This window comes from Gopherus flavomarginatus, chromosome 14 (assembly GCF_025201925.1).
Source record: "Gopherus flavomarginatus isolate rGopFla2 chromosome 14, rGopFla2.mat.asm, whole genome shotgun sequence".
NCBI classification, from domain to species: Eukaryota; Metazoa; Chordata; order Testudines; family Testudinidae; genus Gopherus; species Gopherus flavomarginatus.
The window spans coordinates 36,170,035-36,192,111 of record NC_066630.1 but is presented as its reverse complement, the minus strand read 5'-3'; the positions used below and the strand labels follow the sequence as shown (position 1 = coordinate 36,192,111).

The following is a 22,077-nucleotide window of genomic DNA, read 5'->3' as shown; positions in this document are numbered from 1 at the left end:
GCTGTGGGAAGCAGCCTAGATCCTGTTTGGCTGACCCTGAAGCAGGAGAGAAACGCACAAAAGGAAAAGCTTCTGGGACCCTGTAGCCTGCCTTCATCAGGGGAATAACCTTTTGTTACTTTACAAGCTTTATACAGTGGAACCCCAACTATCCAATCTATTTGGGACAGGGGCCAGATCAGATCATCAAAAATCTGGCTAAACGGGAGAATGGCCAACCTGACCCCTACCACCTGGTTCAGTTAATACGGAGAGCCAGATAATGAATGCTTGGATAAATGGGGTTCTACTGCATTTGAAAAAGAAAACTGTGCTCTGAAAGCTTAGACAGACTTGTGGGGGTAGCTTTAGTCTTTCGTGGGCTGGGAAGATAGGTCAGCAGCCTACAGCTCCAGTAGAGATTGGCCAATATCCTGAACCATGAGGGCTCATACCCTTCTAGATATCCTTTATTATCTGTATACCAGCAGAAGATGAGGATAACCCTCTAAATCATTAAACAGAAAGTAAGACGAGCTCCATTCATATCTTCTCAAAACTTACAGATCCACAGCTAACAAGCTCTTAACTGAGTCATTAACCCTGCAGTTTTCTTCTCAGTGCTAGAAACAGCAGTACTATTAAAGTTAGTCTAATAACGCAGGCAACTAATACAAGACGAAAAGAAGATCATCACAAAACAAGTCACATTTAAAACCATCGAACTAGTAACCCTTAAGATGCTGGAGACTAGCTATATGCTGCAAAGGTGATTTACAGCAAAAATAGATAAACTAAATCAAACTGTGATCAAAAGCAGGAAACATGGCATGTAAGCTTATCAATAGGACAATGTCTCACAATTAAAAGATCTGCAATACAGAACATAATTTACAAGAAAAAAGGCTACTTGCTCCCCCTATAGCTGGCTTGACTGAGAAAAAAGCTGCCCCCCTAAAACCAATCACTTAAAATTATTGAGTGAATCACCATGAGTTCATCCACCCAAAACACAAGAAAGGTCTAAAAGCTAGAAGGGAGGGATAGCCCACTACTATCCAGGTTTGCAAAACAGATAGAGACCTACCACCTCATCCAAAACCTAACCCCAAAATCTTTCCAGCTAGGTTTTTGACTGCATGGTATTCTTTGCTTTGTGCTTCACCTTGCCAGGAAGCAAAACACAAGGCAAGAATGCTTCCGCAACTGCCTGTCTTAGAAGAGCTTGGATTAAAAACCCCCACAAACACCAATTATTTGTCGGAAGAGTGTAAATAACCTGTACGTCACAGATTGCTCTTACCTGTATGTCAGTGTCCTTCACAGGCTCAAGGGGCTCAAATGTAGTGACTGCACTAAGACTCTCCAGCCGCTGAGAGATATGGGATATGTCAAGCCCTTTGGACCCAAGAAGAACAGATCTGTATAGGGGAAGAAGAGAAAATTGGTATTAAACAGATAAAGATACTTTTAATATCTCTGGAAAAAAATCTGGAGTTCAAATATTTAGATCAGTGGACGTAGAGAGAAAGAAGTTTCTCTCTTGTTACATCAAACCCAGGACACACATACCTGTAAAGCTGTAACATCCAGTATTATCAGCCCTGAAAAGATGTGAAAAGAATCTCCCTTGTTAAATTAATGCTATTCTCATTGCCTATTGCAGGAGGGGACAGCTGTCAAATCGTTCCATTTGTAACAATTCTAAAGCACCTTGGTAACTTAGTGCCATTTCCAGAACAGAATACTGCACTCTGATTTAAATGGTGGCTCTGCAGAAGAATACATTGGTCACTCAAAGTTTCAGCATTTTCTTCTATCCAGCCTTTGAGTGGAAAATAATTACTTACCAGTAATTCTGTCTGCCCTGATCATCTCTTTCCCTCTTCGCCCGCCCACATCTTTCCAAATTCCCTTACACTATACTGCATGCCTCCTCCTCAGTAGAAAGCGAAGGGCAAAGAGAATCAATCACCCCAGCAAACCACAACCTGATCCGCCCCTTCCCTCCCCCTTCCTTCTAGAGCTGCCTATGCAATTTGCCTCTAAAATAACATGAGCAATGGATTCATACATTGGGCAAGACAGGAAGGATGTGGAATGTGGGAAAGAGGAGGGGATAAGGACAGAGTTTTAAACCAGGAACTTGGGGAAATGGTTGAGACATGCTCATGCAATCTCCACGCCTAATTCTAATATTGACCAGGAGGAAAAAATTGAGAGAGAAAGTGTACAGCAATGGAGAAAGGAACAGTAGTGGGTAGGAGAATGGGCATTAAGACGAAATAACAGTGCCAGTACCAATGAAGCTAACAGTCAGGTAGGCGATACTGGCAGTAGAATGACTGTACCTCAGGTGAGGAATCTGGGCAAAGCCAAGCAGAAACAACTAAGATGTTTGTATACCAATGCAAGGAGTCTGGGTAACAAAACAGAGGAACTAGAAATACTGGAGCAGGAAGTGAAATCAGATATTCTAGGGATAACAGAAAAAATGGTGGAATAGTAGTCAAACCAACCTAATAGCTTTCTTTGACAGGGTAACAAGCCTTGTGGAAAGGGGGGGGAAGTGATAGATGTGGTATATCTCGACTTTATTAAGGCTTTTGATATTGTCTCGCATGACCTTCTCATAAACAAACTGGGGAAATACAACCTAGATGGAGCTACTATAAGGTGGGTGCATAACTGTTTGGAAACCTGTTATCAGTGATTCACAGTCAAGCTGGAAGGGCATAACGAGCGGGGTCTCGCAGAGATCAGATCTGGGTCCAGTTCTGTTCAATATCTTCATCAATGATTTAGATAATGGCATAGAGAGTACACTGATAAACTTTGCAGACAATGGCAAGCAGGGAGGAGTTGCAAGTGCTTTGGAGGATAGGATTAAAATTCAAAATGATCTGGACAAACTGGAGAAATGGTCTGAAGTAAATAAGATGAAATTCAATAAGGACAAATGCAAAGTACTCCGCTTAGAAAGAAACAATCATTTGCACACAAACAAAATGGGAAATGACTGCCTAGGAAGGAGTACTGCAGACAGAAATCTGGGAATCATAGTGGATCATCACCTAAATAGAAGTCAACAATGTAACACTGTTGCAAAAAAGCAAACATATTCTAGGATGTATTAGCAGGAGTATTGTAAGCAAGACACAAGAAGTAATTCTTCCGCCCTACTCGGGCTAATTAGGCCTCAGCTGGAGTATTGTGTCCAGTTCTGGGCGCCATATTTCAAGAAAGATGTGGACAAATTGGAGAAAGTCCAGAGAAAAGCAACAAAAATCATTAAAGGTCTAGAAAACACAACCTATGAGTAGAGCCCTACCACATTCAGGAGCCATTCTGGTCAATTTCACAGCCCTAGGATTTGAAACATTGGTAAATTTCATGGTTTCAGAAGTTTAAATCTCAATTTCACAGTGTCGTAACTATGGGGGACCCAACTCAAAAGAGGGTTGTGGGAGAAGGGGGTGGGGGTCACAAGCCAGTTGTAGGGGAGTCACGGGATTAACACCTTGACTTCTGTGCTGCCTTCAGAGGTGGGCTGTGAGTCCCAGACAGGCTGGGGAGAGACAGGACTTGCTCTTCCCCTGCATGGCTGCTCTGGGGAGCAGGAGGGGAGTTGGGGTTGGTGGGAATCAGATCCACCTCTTGATGCTCCCCCTGCTGGACTCTGAAGGCAGCACAGAAGTCTTGTCCCTCCCCAGCCTGGCTGGGGCTCGCAGTTAGAAGCCAGCGGCTGGGACACTCCCAGCAGCACGAGGGAGATCAGATTTCACAGGGAAGGGCTTATTTCACGTTTCGTTGTTTAACGCCCTGAAATATAGGTAGGGCCCTACCTATGAGGGAAGATTGAAAAATACTGGGTTTGTTTAGTCAGGAGAAGAGAAGGCAGAGGGGACATGATACCAGTTTTCGAGTACATAAAAGGTTGTTACAAGGAGAAGGGAGAAAATTTGTTCTTCTTAACCTCTGAGAGTAGGACAAGAAGCAACAGGCTTAAATTGCAGCAAGCGAAGTTCAGATTGAACATTAGGAAAATCTTCCTGTCAGGGTGGTTAAGCACTGGAATAAATTGCCTAGGCAGGTTGTGGAAACTCCATCATTGGAGATTTATAAGAGCAGCTTACACAAACACTCGTCAGGGATGGTCTAGATCAGTGGTTCTCAAACTGTGGGTCGGGATCCCATTTGAATGAGGTCGCCAGGGCCGGCTTAGATTTGCTGGGGCCCAGGGCCAAAGTCTGAGCCCCACTGTCCAGGGCCAAAACCAAAGTCTGAGGGCTTCAGCCCTGGGTGGCAGGACTCAGGTTGCAGGCCCCTGCCTGGGGCTGAAGACTCAGCTTTGGCCTCCTGCCCAAAGTGGTAGGGCTCAGGCTTTGGCCCCCCAACCCAGGCAGTGGGGCTTGGGTGGACTCAAGCTTCAGTCCCCTCTCCTGGGGTTATGAAGTATTTTTTGTTGTCAGAAGGGGGTGGCAGTGCAATGGAGTTTGAAAACCCCTGGTCTAGATAATACTTAGTCCTGCCGTGAGTGCCGGGGACTGGACTAGATGACCTCTTGAGGTCTCTTCCAGTCCTATGATTTTATGAACCAAATTACAAGTTGTTTTATCCCACTGTACGTCACATCTCTTTCTCAATCCTTGGGTGGAGCCTACTATGCCACAATGACATGCCAAGTGGCATAAAGGAAGTGACCTCATTCTCCTGCTGAAGGTTCAACGATACTTATGCCAAACAAAGCCATAGGCAAGGAACGGAAATCTCACCGGCAGAGCAGGGTGAAAGTGTTGGAATAAGCCATGTGGCTGCTCCACATTTCTCCTCAATCAAGGCTTCAGCCCACTCCATCCAAGATGCAGACATTCACCTTTCACTCTGACCACTAACCTAACCAGGTAACCATTCGACTTTGAGGCATGGCTCTTTAACAGAGCCTCTTGACCATCAGAAAAAGCACAACTTAAAACAGACTGCCTGCGAGTCATGAAAAAACAAGGCTTTAGCCTAATGGAGATCCTTTGTCCTTTCTAAATAAAAGTTCAGAACCCCCTCACTTTCCAGAACACATTTCTGCCAGAGAACATCAGTGTCGAAACATGGAATGCAAGAACAGAGAGTTCTTAACATGAATGGAGCATTCTCTTAAGTAGACTAGGAAAAATCCTATCAGCTAGCAACTAAGGACAACCAAAACTCAAAGTAACTCCTTACTTCCCAGCGCACAAGTTGCTGATCTGACTTACACTTAAAAATCTGATGTCCACTCACGGATCTCGACATCTAACCTGAGGTGGACAATACCCTCAGCCTCCCACCTGAGTTTTACTGCTTCTGAGTTACTGCCTTAGTAGCAGTAGAAATTAAATTATTTGCCCATCCAGCTGACAGTGTTAAATTTCTCCTCCAGCTCCACTCAGCTGTTTACCCCCAGACTCCACATTAGGAAGAGTGCAAATGGCTAACTGCACATGCACTCTTACCAGACTGCATTTGAAGGCACAGCTACAGACTGTACTATCTGTAAGGGAACTGAGACCAGGTTTCATTTTCAACCTGAAGCCAGAGGTGCCAGTCAGATAACCTATTTGTCTTCTGATAGGGCCCTACACGGTCATATCTAAGCACTTCATAAAAACATGAACCCGTTTATCCTCAAAATTCCCTTGTGATGCAGGGCAGTGTCATTATCCTAATTTTACAGAGGCTCAGAGAGATCAAGTGACTTGGGCACGGTCACACAGGGAGTTAGTTGCAGAACCAGGAACAGAATCCTGATCTCCAGAGTCCCAGTCCAACACTTGATCCCGAAGGCCATACTCCCTCCCTATTTTCAAATGTGCAGTTCAGAGCAGGTTGGCAGCTTGTCCTTGGGCGATCGCAGGTAGCCCAACACCCAGGGTGGCATGGGGTCGCGTTTTAGTAACTCGTTTAGACTTCACACAAAAATTTTGAGACAAACTGTATTCTTTTAATCAGATAGCTACATTTAAGATGCAGCATGTACCTTTGCAGAAGGTCTGGTCTGGATTTAAAGTCTGGGAAATCCTAACGCAAATTAAACATGAAGCAGGTCTTTACAAAGACACAATTATTGACCGTATTTTTGTGTGTGTGTCCTGATTCCTGGTAGGCAGAGACAAGAGATTTGGGGGGGACTGAGGGATATCAAGTGACATGTTATAAATGGAGGCACATAAAAGGTAAGAGACCATTGGTGAGACTCAGTCATACCTATCAAATTACCACCATCGAAAGCAGTATTTGTACAGCACAAGTAGGAGGTATGTGTAGATCTTTACAGACACGGGAGTCTTCCTAGCTTCTACCCAAAGTAGTTCACAGCTCCATTGCAAGATCTTTAAATACATTAGGTTTTCAAGAGGAATTAAATGAGCTAACAGACTGTTTCTTCAGCATTCCTAGCTCAAAACAGAGTCTCAAAAACCCAAGTACTTACGCCTTGACATCGGCGGTCTCCTGCGACGTGCGGGTCAGAGTCCGAGACCGCAGACGCTCTCCGGCCTGCTGGATCTCCTGGAGGTTGCGTTCTACATGAGGAAGTTCAGAGGTGCCCTCTGTCTCAGCTGCAAGCTGTTCTGCTTGCTGGAGAAGTTCTCCAAACCCTTCAGAGTCCATGTGTAATGCCAGTTCTATACAAGACACACACAGAAACCCCTAAGGAGAGAGAGAGAGAGAGAGACAGACTCGCTTGACAAAACAAGTAAAAGATCCCTCATTGATTCCAGTAACACCTGTTCTCAGGGTGCCGTAATTGGTTGTTGAGTACAGAATAATCACAGTATAGATCACCCCAAACTGCTGTAAATCTTAAGGATACTTTAAAGTGGTCTCTTAAGACAGGCAATTGCCTAGTAAAGATGAGGTTATTCGTGCAGGTTTACATACTTAGTCTAATGGAGTACCATAGCTAATTAAAATATATGGAGGTAGAAGTGAACAGAAGGCACAACTGTCCAAGTGAAGGATTTGGTATTAATTCGGTCTTGAGTTTAAACTACTTATGTTTCAACCTGCATATAATTTTCTTTTTTATTTTAACCTTTCAGGAAAACATATAAAGCCATGCATCACTAATTCCATAGATGGAAGAAATATGAACAGGCTGTTCTATCGTGAAGGGTATACAGTTTTCCCTCAGTGCATATGGGAAACTTTCATTAGTGTTAATAAAAATTACATACATACATTGAAGGTAGAATGGATCATTTGGAGGAAATGGACAGTATAAAGTGTGTCTATAACAAACCTGCTGTAACTGATGGGGTTACTAAAGCATCACATAAATCTGAATTCAGAAGTGATTTCTAAAAAGGGCTGGGAATGTAGGGATCGATGTGTGAAAGGCCTCTTCTAGTTTCAGCAAGGAAACTCATATTAACGAAAGACAAGAGTTCAAACATCCAAACTTGGGAGCCTAAAATTAGGCTCATGCAGCCATTAAATTCACAGTCAAGATAATGGGAGCTGCACATGCACAGCATCTCTGTAAATTCAAGCCACTTATTTCAGTTAACTTTTAGGCACCTAAGTCTGGAAAATTTGACCTTCGCTCCTGGCAAACCTGGAAAGATAGCCCTGTGCAGGATGAGGCAAGATACCAAGACTGAAGCAGCAGAATATTTTTCTGATTCACAGATTGTTCAAAGAGTGCCCAAGGCCGAACATAAGATAAAAAGTTGCTCTAGAGAAGTACACCGACTTCTAAAAATTGCAGCAGCTTAGAGTTCCTGAACTTTAACGTGTTTGACAAGAATTAAATATCAGAACAGCTGTTTTCAACCCAAGATGAAGTAGGAACAGGCATAATAAAGGTGTAACTTGATGTAGCTCTGCAGATATCACCTATAAATGGGATTTCTTTTCCATTTAATGCAAGGGATTTATGTGTCTAACTCATTAGCAACAATAAATAATATCCACCTAACCCTCCCATGCAACCAATAAACTTAGAAGTCTGAAGAAAAAGAAAAAAAAAAAAAAGGAGAAAAGCAGAAGCTAATTAATGGACTTGTTTCTCCCAGCAGAGAATGTGTGTCTATGAGTCTATGTGGCCACGCTTACATGAAGGCCTGATGACCCAGAACAGGAACGATGTATTATTTTAAAACTATTTGTAATGATCAGCATTCAGTAAACAAGATTTTCCAATGTGCAGAGTGCTGATGCAAAGTGCAAAGATGACCATGCTACCTGCAGAGGATACTGAAAGTGAAACTGGACCAGTACAAACGCTGATGTGAACCAGTGCTGAACATTCAGCATTAGACAAATTAGTACAACACACAAAAGGTATCACTCTAATGCAGAATCAGCATCATAATAATCTTCTGGGAACTGACTAATTAGTTCTCATCTGCTTTTTTGTTTTTTCCAAATGAATCAATAACCCCCCAAAACAAGTTACAGCATCCAGACATTTCGTATATCTTGACATGATCCTATAAACAACAATAATAGAACTTCCAGAGCATTCCGCACCACCACCCTGCCCCAATCTCATCATTACCCTTACTTGAAAATACTTTTGCAGCATTCCAAGTATAGCAAAAACAAAAATATTTCTGAAATTCTTCTCAGCAAGGGTACATCTACACTGTAAAATAAAAAAAAAAAAAAAAAAAAAAAGAACAAGGTCTGTTCTTAACCTGGTTAGCAGCTTGATTATAAGCCTATGCTGGAGCTGAATTTGATCTGCTAAACTGAGTTAAAAGCACAGCTGCCATGCCATCACTACTATTTTAACCTAAGTTTGCTAACGTGGGTTAGCTAACCTGAATTAGGAACACAGGGGTGGCGGTGGTTGTTCTTTTTTGCAGCATAGACATACAAGTGAGACAAAGGAGTGTCCCTAGAGAGGGCACTGGCAAATAAAATGGCACCACGTCTTTCACTATGACTCAATTCTCAAAGCATGGATATTGTCCTTTGCAGAAGCCAACTTTCTTTTTGCCATCTTAAAAAAGTCCTCTAAATAGAGGTCACAAACTTCCAAGAATTATTCTCCTTACACGGAAGCCACAAATCCAGCTGATTCCTGAACTCAAACAGAGGAGAAGATAGGGGAGAAATGCCCTAAACTCATATCACCCTCAATGCACAGATCCACAAACTGGGATCCTCCCTAAACCAAATCTGAACTTTGGTGTAAGCCCTTAAAATGTCCCCCCTCTCCAAATCATCTCCTTTAGCCAGGATTTTAAAATGTCCCTACACAGAAGAGAAGTTAGCGTGCTTTCTTTCTTTTTAAGTAACCGGAGGAGACAAACTACGGTCTATGGCATTAACTGTGATCCTTTAACACAAATACGTTGCAAGAGAGTAATGAGAAGTAATTTTACTTGCTTATTTGAACAACAAACAGGCAAATGAGTCCAGTGTGAAAACAGGACTATTTTATAGAAGGAAAATGCCTACAGTTTAAACATCTCAGCATCCCCAAAAGAGACTGAACTTCTTACAAAATGTTCCCTTGAGCAGATGCATTTGTATTTCTTTTACTGCAGTTTCAGTTGTTCAACAGATATGTGATTAGCACAGTCAGATCACAATTAAGTAATTTATACCTATAAAGGAGGGAGGAATGATCAAAGCAGCAGAAAAAAGAAAAAAAAAAAAAAAAAAGGGAGCATATGAGCCTTTCAACCAGGTAGGAGGGAAGCGCCAAAAACTACCTCCTGCCCTATCGTCCAGTACATCCACATAGACAACCACCTTCTGTGATGTTGAATATATCCAGTACATCCTGGCAATCACATGATTTCCATCGATCATCAGTCTAAGGTGAAATCATCATGAACTGACAAGGAGGGTAAGAAGAGAGTGAGGGAGTGCACAAGTAAAAGGTAACATTTTAGCTCTCAAAAATATATTTTAAAAATCCTCTGCTTAAGACATACAGAGCAACAGAAAAGAAATCCAAGAATTCGAATGGAATTGATTTTATATTTGCAAGGCATCCAGTTTCATCACTGTGGCTAAGCACCACTGTTACCAGTGCTAAGAGAACTATTTAGCACTATCTGGGTAGGAGTTTGCTTAAAAGTATTATGTTCAGTGATTCAGACACATGCAGTTAATAAAAAAAAGAATCCAAGAACATTTCATACTATTATTTTGCACAGATACCACAACACAAACTAATAGCCTGCTTCCAGACATTAGGGCTCATGTAAACATTCTCCACCCACTGCTGGCTAGCTACCAAACTGTGTGGGGATACCGGTGGCAATCAGGTTTATGCTGGCCAACAAACCAGACTGGATAGTTTGTACTGGATTTGTTAGATAAGATTAGCAGGCCAGTGGAAGAAAGGCAATTTCATGCCCTGCAATGCAGTATAGGACATCTTTTCAGTGTTTACTTGTGAACTGCTTCCCCTTGGCACAGATCTGTGCTCGGCTGCCAGAAGCAGCCTCTGTTAGCAGACAGTGACCAGAATAACCACACTCCCATACAGTTAAGACTGCTAATGTCAGTTTCTGAGGGAGCAGCATGTGTGGCGCTGACTGCAAGAATAGCACAGAATTTAGTTTGATCTGATTTGATCCGGTCCACTTCCCTTTCTCATTAACTGCCTAGATAAAAAGCCAGCAGCATAAGCAGGAGCTAACTTCTCAGAGAGCACTGAAACCAAAAGCATGAAGAGTCAGTGCAGTGTAAAACAGCTCCCAAACCTGCACTTTTAGCCACAGACTCAGTATCAACACCATGCAGGGTTTGTTCCATAAATTTTCAGACATGGGACCATTTCAACAAACTGTGAAACCAGAGATCAGTTTAGGTAAATCTGGAATAAACAGGAGTTATATTAACCATACACACTAAACTAACTGTGGTTATAATAAATCTGTGGTAATGACAACTCACTACTCATCTAGAGAATGATCAGCAAATGGCTTTTTTCCTAACAACAACATTAAAATGGTTAGACAGAACAGCAGCACAGAGAAGATAGTCTTTACACCGACAGAATTTACTGCATTCAAGAGACTGCAGTCTGACTCTTAATGCTGCTGTTCAAGATGGGAACTGCTACTACAATAAGGAGCGGAATGATGGCAGATTTTCATGTCTGGCTGGGGAAAGAGCAACAACTGACACCTAAGGGAAAGAAAATGCAGACAGAAGAAATTAAACTAACTTCTGTGAAGCCAGATCGACCGTGGGCTAAAAGCCAGGATAGGCACAGCTCTTCTGGAAAACAACATCAATAGATGATGCTGCATTAAACTACTATCCCATGTCCAATAAAACTCAAATTTTAACGTTTCTCTGACATTCTGAAACCAAGAATAAACTCCAAAGATTGTATTAGTTGACTGAAAGTAAGGCTAAAGGAGCCCATAAGAGATGATGACTGGTTTGCTAACTCCACACAGAGTATTTTCAGTGATGGTTTGCTATTAAAAAATGAAGTCTCCTCAAGAAGATGGATACAGTGTCTTATGAAGAATGTTGTAATTACTGTATTCCAAATATAGCCACGCTGAATATTTTATTGAACTGGCTTTAAAAAGATTTAAAAGTTTAAATATTCAAATGTGTGAACAGTGTCTGTTATCTTTCAAATACTGAAAGGCTTATGTCATCTAATTAAATTAGCTTTGAGTAATATGGGCCAAAAAATTAAATTCCTTTATTACTGGAAAAGGTTCTTAAACAGATAAATGTAACAGATAAAGCACAAGTACCTGACTCTTGAGTTGGACATTAAAACTCAGAGTTTGAAAAACAGTCACCCACATGGCTGACCTGCAAGAAACTTTCACTGGAGAACAGAGGACTATAAGCCATTAAAGTTCATTCTTCTATTTAAAAAAAAAAATCTAGCAAAGATATTCTTTCAAATGTGATGTGAACATGAATAAATCTAATGCTGCTCTAGTTCCCACAAGACAGTTTCAGCTACTGCGGCTCTGAGAGCTCAGCAATGTGAAATCGACATGTCTGGGTCAGTTTCAGGGCTTCTACTCAGAATCCAAACAGTGGGGAAAGAGACAAAAATCAGGTCAATTTCACACTGTTGGTCCTAAATAAGCTATCAGCAGCAGAGTTAGGAACTAGAGAAAATCATGTGGGGAAAGAAGATATTAAAAAAAACCCACAAGGATGAGAATGAGGCAGAGTTGCAGAGTCATCTTTCCCTTGCAGCAGTCAGGACTCTGAAAGTACAAGTGAGGGGGTAGAAAGGACCTTCCGACCTGGACTCAGGACAGCACTTTGGCATGAATTCTAACACCCTCTCCTCACAGCTGGAACTTCCCACTCTACCCTCTTTATCTTCTATGCTAGCCTCTGGATAGAAAGTGCCTGGTAAATACTTCAAGTCGGTTGGCAGGAAGGAGGGTAAAAAAACAAAACAAAAAAATTACCCCAGATTTTCAACATCTACCAGAATTTCTTGCATTACTGTTTCTACATACAAACAACCTGGAACCTGAAAGCTGCAAGCTAAAATCATGAGTGGCCTAGAGAAAGTAAATAAGGGAGTGTTATTTACTCCTCATAATACAAGAACAAGTGGCCACCAAATGAAGTTAATAGGTAGCAGGTTTAAAACGAACACAAGAAAGTATTTTTTCCATGCAACACACTGTCAACCTCTCAAACTCCTTGCCAGAGGCTGATGTGAAGGCCAGTGCTATAACAGGGTTCAAAAGGGCTCTAGATAAATGCATGGAGGATAGGTCCATCTATGGCTATTGGCCAGGATGGGCAGGAAAGGTGTCTCTAGCCTCTGTTTGCCAGAAGCTGGGACTGGGCGACAGGGGATGGACCACTTGACGATAACCTCTCTGTTCATTCCCTTTGGGGCACCTGCCATCAGCCACTGTCAGAGGGCAGGATACTGGGCTTGATGGACCTTTGGTCTGACTCTGTATGGTCGTTCTTATCTGTAAAATAACCTTGTTTAGTATTTTTGATTGCCAGTCTATTTTTATGTTTTGCATATTTTGATATACAATGGGTTTTCTATATAAATATTCATTTTATGGTTTTCCCTTAAGCAGACAATTTTTCCCCAGCACCTATAATTTGTTTTTGAAAGCTGAAGGAGAATCCAAAAGATCAATATGTAAAAACTCCATTCTGCAGGCTTCAAGCATTTTGCATGAGTATAAATTGCAGGTCAGGGCCTGAAACTAAACAGAGTTCCAAATGTATTTTAAAGTAAAGCACCTTGAAATTAGAGTACAACAAATGGAAATGGTCTGCTGAAACCACAAGTCAGCTGGGTATTTTCAGCCAAAGGAACTCCCCCTCTCCCAAGAATTAAAAACACGACAAATATCCAGTTTGAGAATACTTCCAAGTACTGAACACATCAGGATGAAGTGAGATATCAGTAGATAAAAAATAAATATCATCTAGGAACATAGGAACTGCCATACTAGATCAGATCAATGATTCATCTAGTCCAATATCCTGTATCCAACAGTGGTCAGTACCAAATGCTTCAAATGAGGGCAAAAATATCTGTAACGTGCACCTTTTTCAGTTTCTAAAAGTTACCAGTTAGGATTAAGAACATCTGGGCCAAAAACTATCTATTTTAACTGTGGATATATATTTATCCATATAAAAGTCTAATCTTCCAATGACTGCTACTAAGCTCTTGGTTTCATTGATTTCCTGTAGCCATGAGTTCCATAGGTCAGTTATGCACGGCATAAAATAATTTCCTTCCATCAGTTTCAAACGTGTTGCCTTTCAGTTTCATTTAATACTCCCTTGTTCTTGTATTATGAGAAAGGGTAAGTAAGTGCACTCGACTTATGTTCTCTCTACCCTTCATTATTTAATTTAGGATCCAGCAATGTGTCTGAGTATTTCAAATTATTCCTTTCAATGTGTATTACCTTGCATTTGTCAACATTGACTTTCATCTGCCATCTAACTTTGAAGTTCCTCACAGACTTCCCTAGCCTTAGCTATCCTAAATAATTGTCATCTGTCAATGTTGCAACCTCATCATTCACCCTCTTTTCCAATTCCTCAATAAATATATTAAATGGTACCTGATCCTAGCACAGGTTGTTGGGACACCCCTCCATTAACCTTTGCTACATGGAAAATTGATTACATCAAGTATTTAATTTTGTTTCTGAAAAACCTTGGAGGAGATCAAAACTCTCTCCACTCTCTGAACTGACAGAGGGTACTACAAGGAAGATTTAGATACCACTGTGACATTACCTCTGTTGGAAAGTCAGGCAGTAGAAACTCACATTCTATACTCTTGGGGGAATTCTGCACCAAACATTACAAATTCTGCACACATTTTAAAATTCTGCAAAATTCTGCATATTTTATTTGTTAAAATAACACAATATAATCACACTCCCACTGTCAGCCTCAGCTACCTGGGCTCAGAGTGGGAGCCCCAGCCGCCTGTGAAAGACACAGGTGGATGCGCTGGGGAGAACTCGCAAATTGTGTGAAAAAATAAAATTCTACAGGGAACATTAATTCTGTGCAAATTCTGCATTGCACAGTGGTGCAGAAAACCAGCAGGAGTAATTCTACCATGATGACTGAACCAGGAGGGAAGCAGGCTCAGTCACAACAGAGCAGAACCTCAGGGTGACTTATAAAACTACAACATGCCTAAGGAGGGGACTTAAAAATTCTGTCCTCTTCTCCCCCAGGTATAAGAGGAGGACAATATCATGCCATGCGGGGCACTCATCATTCCACATTAGCAGCTGTCTAGACAGCAATTGCTCATGAACTCGTGGTGCAGTTTTTAACACAAGAGCACCCCAACTATGTTATAAGAGTTTTTGCCTTGCCTGTGTAGATGGGACCAAAAAATGGGTATGGCTACACTTGCAGCTGTACAGCGCTGGGAGTTAAACCTGTTTTTGTACAGCTGAGTAGGGAAAGCGCTGCAGTCTGGCCACACTGACAGCTACCAGCGCACTGTCGTGGCCACATCTGCAGCAGCTTTGGGAGCAGTGCATTATGGACAGCTATCCCAGCATTCAAGTGGCTGCAACGTGCTTTTCAAAAAGAGGGGAGGGGGGAAGTGGAGTGTGACAGGGAGCATGGGGGAGAGAGAGTGTGGCTTTTTGGAGCCGACACTATGTTAGCTCCCTGCCTTGCAAGTTCCGACACCTGCCTTGCAAGTTCCGACCCTCTCCCCCAGCCCCTTTCTCTCACTCACTGAAAGCAAACAGCAGCTTTTTTTTTCCTCACAGATCAGATAAGCAGCCTCGCAGAAACGGACCCCACCACCTCTCCCACTGCGCTGCTTCTCTCCTCAAGCCCCCTCCCTCCCCCTCTCTTCAAGCAAACACTAGCTGTGGGCATTCCAAAGGGAGCTCCCCTGCCTCTGCTCATTCACAGCAAACAGGAGCTATGTTTGTTTTTTTGATAAGCGGCTCCGGAGCCCGGAGTTCACAACAAAACAAAGAGCGGAACCTTCACTTAAAAGGATAATGGGAAGCTTCTTGAGGTCAGTCACAGCGCACTACGATTATTCCCTGTTTACACTGGCATCCCAGCGCTGCAGGAGCAGCACTATACTCTTTATTCCTCTCGGGGAGGTGGAGTACAAGCAGCGCTGTAACCACGGAGATACAGCACTGTATGTGCCTTGCCAGTGTGGACAGGGAGTAAGTTACAGCTCTACAAAGCCATCAACAGCACTGTAACTCTCAAGTGTAGCCAAGGCCAATGTTACAATCATATTATCACTCTGTGCTGCAGCCCTGTAAAGATCAGAGCTATAACATGGAGAGGATCCTGTTTAGAAAGATTCAGCAAAGCTAGTGGCCCAATTGGCTGGCCACGCCTGAGAAGTGGCCAAGAAGTACCAGCTGTTGAAAGGTCATATCCCAACCCGCTGGAAAGAAAACAGAAGCAGGAAATAGAAGATACAGAGAAAAATAAGGGAGACCAAAACAAACTGATCACATTTTTTTTTTAATTTTACATAAAAACCCTGCACCTGGGATATTTTTCATGTAACATTTATTTTCCCCTGTATCCTTTCTGTACTGATAGGTCATCGACCCAAAGAACAATAGAAGTAAGTGGGAAATCACTGGTAGGAAACAATAGCGTCTGTCAAGCCATATGGGGCCAGAAGCCACAATTTGGGCAGGTATGTCTCACATGGAGAACCTGAAGCTGTAAGGTCAACTCGGCTTCTCACTAGGACCCTACTAATTTCATGACTATGAAAAATGTGTCATGGACTGCGAAATAAGCACTTCCCTGTGAAATCTGATCTCCCCCTTGCTGCTAGGAGCACCCCTGCTAGGGGTCTCCTAGCTGCGAGCCCCCACCAGGCTGGGGAGGGACAAGACTTGTCCTTCACCTGCAGGGGGACAAGGAGGAGGTTAGACTCACCTCTGGATACTTTTTGGTTTGGGACCCAACACCATGAAATTTCAAATGTAAACACCTGAAAATGTGAAAGGGATGAATTTTAAATCCCTCTGGCCATGAAATTGATCAAAATGGACTGTGAACTTGGTAGAACCCTACTTATCACTATAGCCAGCTTTTGCCTGAAAAAAAGCTGAATCTTACATGTTACTTTCATTTAGGTTTTTATTTCAGGACTCAGTCTAGGCATCCAAAGAGAGTTGCCCTGTACACAGTAGGCATCAAAAAGACTATTTGCTGAAGTACAATTTACCAGATACTGTACACAATCCCATTTCTGCTGTTCCAAATGTCTCTCTAACAGAGCACACTGAATTTAAAAATGTTACTTGGCAACTATCATGTCACGTGACCTGAACACTGCATTCTCACCAGAGCCTACATGTTAAGGCAGCGATAGAATGGGGCAGTAACTGGATGTGATATCACCAAAGAACAATTACATGTTCATCAGGGTACATTCTTGCCTCCGAGTCAGTAACAAACCAAATATTCTCACATGGTGTTATAGGGAAATGTGCAGCTGACAACAGTGTTTCAGAAGAGATTTTAAACAGAGATCTTGGGCATTTGTGATAATTAAAGATCTCATATCACTTTTCACAAGAGGAGTCCAATTCAGACTATTAGAGTCAGAATTCAAGGCCGGAAGGGACCATCAGATCATCTAGGTAGACCTGCTGTCCATCACAGGCCACCTCCCCCCCATCCCCACACACTAAATCCAACAACCAAAATTACAGCAAAGTATTGCAGCCCACAAGTGACAAGACTGTTATGTGTCTCAGGCAGAGAATAGCAGGACTCACGTGCACCAATGCTCAAGGCCTCCACAACAGCAGGGAAATGATTAAGTGAGATATACCCAGGTACACCTGACAAGCGACCCCATCCCTCACACTGCAGAGGCAAAAAAACCACCCAAGTCACTAGCAATTTGAGCTGGGGGGAAATTCCTTCCCTCACTCCCACATATGGCGATGTGTGACCCTCCCCATGTGGGCAAGAACCAGCCAACCAAGCACCTAAGACAGAATGCTCAGTGCCACCTCAGATTCTACCTACTTAAATTCCCAAACGGAGTTTCAGTTAGATGCAATACTGTTTCTGCACATCCTAGCCTAAGTGGCTACATAGCGTCCCTCTACAGTATTAAGCAAATACCACAATGAACCACCCCAGAGAGGGCTGCAGTCAGTAGCGGATGAAGGAATCCATGTGCATTGCTTGCATAAATATGCATAAAGCACTTTGGGCAGGAATCTCTGAGGAGCCTAGGGAATTCTGGCACTCGATTCCCACTGAATTTGGGTGCTTAACTCCTTTAGGCTCCTTTGAAAAATCTCAGCTGTGAGAAACTTCCAGGACGAAGGGTACTAGATACATGCCCGACTATGTTAAAGTTCATTCATCTGACAGGAGAAAATGATTAACACCACAAAGCAGAAGTCGTCAACCCTCCTTGGGCAGACACCCCCTTAGACAGAGCGTGTTTGGAGAGGGCAGGCAGAGCTAGTGGTGGGATGGGGAAGACTCGCCAGAGAAGCCCGAGGATTTAGGGTATCTGGCACTGACGCCGTAGTTACCCGCTGGTTACCTCAAAGCACTTCACAACGCTGCTTCCCCCCCCTCGCCCCACACACTTTACCTGTGGGGAAACTGAGGCACGGAGCAGTTAAGTAACGTCCCCAAGGCCAGGCAGGGCTCAGAGAGCTCCAGCCACTAGACGCGGCTGCCTCCCCTAGCACAGTCCCCGGGCGCTCAAGGGCAGCCGGCTTTGCCCAGCGGCGGGCCCCTCGCCACGCCTGCACCACACGTGCGGCGGGCCGGGCCGGGCCGGGCCGCTACACCGGCCTCGCCGCCAGGGGGCGCCCCGGGCTGCGCCGCAGCCACCCCAGGGGGAGCCGCGCCTCCCCCCGCACAGCTCGGCGGGGACCCTGAGCGTGGGGGCGGGGGAGCTCGCGGAGGATCACGGGACGCCCGTGCCCGCCGGCCCAGGCCCGCTCCTACCTGCCGCCTCCTTCCGCAGCGGCACTCGCTCCTCCGCGCCGCGCCCGCTGATTGGAGGAGCCGCCGATCTCCCAGCGGTCCCCGCGCCACCGCCGTCCGCTCAAAACTTTATTGAGAGGCGTGGAGAGAGACACGGGCAGGGGCGGGCTCGTCTCTCCAGAGGGCCGGGCAGGGGGCGCCCTCCTGGTGCAGGGCGCCGGGGATCCCCTCAGGGAACTAGGTGGGGTGGGCCCGGGGCAGAGCCCAGTGGGGGCCTGACACCCCCCCCAACCAGTGGGAGCGGGCGGATGCCTCTGGCCTAGTCCCTGCCCCAATTGCAGCCCGGGGCACCAGGTCGCTGGTGGGGCTGGGCGGGGAGGTGCCTCAGCACCACGGTGCCAGGCGCTGTACAGACACCGAGCTGGAGCACCTGGGCTCGCCCCCAGCAAGGCCCACCCGCCCGGCCGTTGTGATCTCCAGCTTCACCGTGCGGGATCGAGCAGGGAAAGGCAAATCCGAATGGGACGTGCCCAGGAGGGAGTGAAATGAACTAAAGGAAAACCAAAGGCAGGTGCAGACCCAGGGTCGCTGTCTGGGCAGAGTCCTGAGAGCTGGGCCCAGGCCTGCAGTCACTAGGCAGACGAGGAACATGGTTCCCTGCCTAACAGCAGGGTGCTACAGTGACAGCAACAGCGTTACCCGGTTTATGCCCGTGTGAGGGCTTGGCTACAATTAACACACTATAGCCCTGCTGCTGTAGTGCTTCAGTGTAGACACTGCTGATGCCAACAGGAGGGCTTCTCCTATTGGGCTGGTAATCCACCTTTCTGAGAAACGGTAGCTAGGTTGACAGATGAAGACAAGAGAATGACCCTGAAAACAACATCTGCTTTCTACCAGCATTCATCACCCCACCTGTTATATGGGGAGAGGCTGGACCAAGGTGCAACTTTCACTTCCCTATACTGCTGGCAGGATTTGGGCCCCAGTTTCTTATTTGTGTTCAGTTTGCTTTGGGGGCAACAATTAACAAAAATGCCCATTTATACACTTTCCAGGTCTCAGGCCACATCCCTTAGGGCTGCTGCAGGGAGATGTAAGTTATCCCAGTATGGATTCATTCAGAGGATGGGCAGCGGTGGTGCCATCACTACCCTGTTGCTGCAGGTTTCTGCTGGGGAGATGAGCAGTCTTGTTGTACAGCTAGGACTCTAAGGAAGCTGATCTAGCTGAAGCTACCCGGAGACAAGTACTGAATTAGTCCCCTGCCCTAGCCACGCCCACTTCCTAGCCTGTGCTGCCCGATTTGGAGGCTGTGCAGGTCCCCTTATGCCAGCATAACCCCATCCCGAATTTACTCTGTAAACATCTTCCATTTGAATACAGCTAGGAGATTCAAATATATCAGATTACTGCGTAGTGATTTTGGCACTGAAATCCACACAGAAAGGAGTAAACAAGGGTGGGGATTAAAAGCATATTACAATAAAGCGTCTAAAGATTATGGCATCCAGGCATATTAACTGTCTTAATTTAACAATGTGAGAGTTAATGATGCTCTGTTGTGGCATGTGAAATCACAAAGAACTCAAATTGCCATGCAAGAGAGTAGAAGAGAGTGATTCCTTCCCCCTTCCTCCCTCCAGATACGCACTATACTCCTTGCTAGCACTAACAAATCCTCCAGGAGTGGTTTCTCCCACTCTCATTTTACTGGTTTTGGCTGCTGCCAGAGGGCAAAGGGGTAAAGGCCCTGCTTGTTTGAAGGCTTTTAAGTGCTTTTGTTGAAAGATCAGCAACATTATTTAAAAGGCAGCCAGAGAACAGCTCTCCTACCCTGCTGCCTAGTAGTTTCTTACCTTGCCATCTGGATTTGTTTCATGCTGTCTGCCTCACTGGTGACATGGAGCTGCGTGATCGTCTGGTGTCTGACATTCATAATGCCAGCATCAGACACTGGCCTTCAAGGACACTGGATCCAGCATCCTAGTTCAAAATACCAGCTGTCTAGGACAGAGATAGTAGTAAGCGGAGAATTTTTTTTTCCTCACCATCTTCTTTCTTTTCTCTACAGTCCCTTAAAGATTGCACAGTGGTGATTTGCAAGATTACAGGAAACACAAGGAATATACAGGGCTAGTCTGTCCTTGAGTAGAAGATTGTTCTTTCAACCAACTTGATTAGAATGGGAGGCTGCCAGGTTGGGGTTTGGTTAGTTGGTTGGTTAGTTATGTTTTGTTTTATACAGTTCCTTTTTCCTGCAAGATCCAACCATGACCCCAGGCCTTTAGTATGGACTAAATTGGCACAGGTTTGCAAAGTGAGGGAGATGCTACAAAAAGTATCCTTCCTGGCATCCCAGCATAGGGCCAACTTAGTCACTGAGCTCCCTGGTCCTGATTCTGCAAGGTACTAAGTGCTCTCGACTCCCATTGGAGTTGAAGGCAATTTAGTATCTTTTGCAGGTGACACTATGCACCTTGGGGATTGGGGCCCATAAGGGCACTCTGCTTGAGGGCAGGGGTGTGACTGCCCCCTTCTGTGGCTGTCAGCAAAGATGACCTAATACAAGGGTACTGCATGCATTCCCATAGGCACTGTGCCTTCTTGATGCAAAGTCAGTAACCAGACCTTCAGGCCTAGGGATCGCCCCATTCTTTGTAAAGCTACTTGTTTTCAAAAACCCTCCACTATATATGATCCCACCCCACCAGCACAGAGTTTGATTCAACCCTGCTGGTGTGTAGAGTTGCAAATTGTCCCTCTCTGAGATAGCAGGGACTGCTGCCTCCCAGGGGGAACTCACCCAGAGGGGAAAGCTATCAGTGTTTTCACTACTCTGCTTGTCCAGCACCTAGCACAATGGGGCCCCAGTCTTGGTTACATACACATAAAAACTGTCAGTGGTCCATCTAGCTCAGTATCCTGTCTTCTGACAGTGGCCAATGCCAGATCATAAGAGGGAATGAACAGAATAGGGCAATTAATGAGTCACCCAGTCTCAGCTTCTTGCACTCAGAGGCTTAGGGACATCCAGAGCATGGTGTTGCCGCTCTGAGCTTCTTGGCTAATAGCCATTGATGGGTCTATCCTCCATGAACTTACCTAATTATTTTCTGAACCCAGTTATACTTTTGGCCTTCACTACATTCTCTGGTAAAGAGTTGCACAGGTTGGCTGTGTCTTGTGTGATGAAGTACTTCCTTATGTTTGTTTTAAACCTGCTGCCGGTTAATTTCATTGGGTGACCCCTGGTACTTGTGTTATGCAAAGAGATAAATAACCTTTCCTTATCCACTTTCTCCACACCAGTCATGATTGCATAAATCTCTATCATATCCCCCCCACACACACACACCTTAATCATCTCCTTTCCAAGCTGAACAGTCCCAGTCTTTGTAATCTTGCCTCATACAGAAGCTGTTCCATACCCCTCATCATTTTTGTTGCCTTTCTCTGTACTTTTTCCAATTATGTATCTTTTTTGAGATGGGGAGTCCAGAACTGCATGGAGCATTCAAGGGATGGTTGTATCACAGATTTATATAGTGGCATTATATCCACTATATAACTATCCACAATGACTCTAAGATCTCTCTCTTGAGTGGTTACAGTTAATTTAGATCCCATCATTTCACACATGTAGTTGGGATTATGTTTTCCAATGTGCATCACTTTGCATTT

At 44.3% G+C, this 22,077-nt stretch overlaps 1 protein-coding gene across 7 annotated transcripts in view; it reads right to left on the bottom strand.

The window, feature by feature from the left end:
• NUP93 (nucleoporin 93) overlaps positions 1-18,481 on the bottom strand; it is a 129,357-nt gene extending 110,876 nt beyond the window's left edge. For 2 of the 7 annotated variants that reach the window (XM_050922765.1, XM_050922769.1), the window contains exons 1-3: positions 17,943-18,041; positions 6,446-6,663; positions 1,265-1,400 (exon numbers count right to left, since the gene is read on the bottom strand). In XM_050922765.1, the coding sequence (XP_050778722.1) occupies positions 1,265-1,400; positions 6,446-6,624 (315 nt within the window). In that variant the 5' untranslated portion in view covers positions 6,625-6,663; positions 17,943-18,041. The other 5 variants (XM_050922766.1, XM_050922768.1, XM_050922767.1 and 2 more) reach the window with 5 other exon arrangements.
• Positions 18,482-22,077: the final 3,596 nt, after the last annotated feature.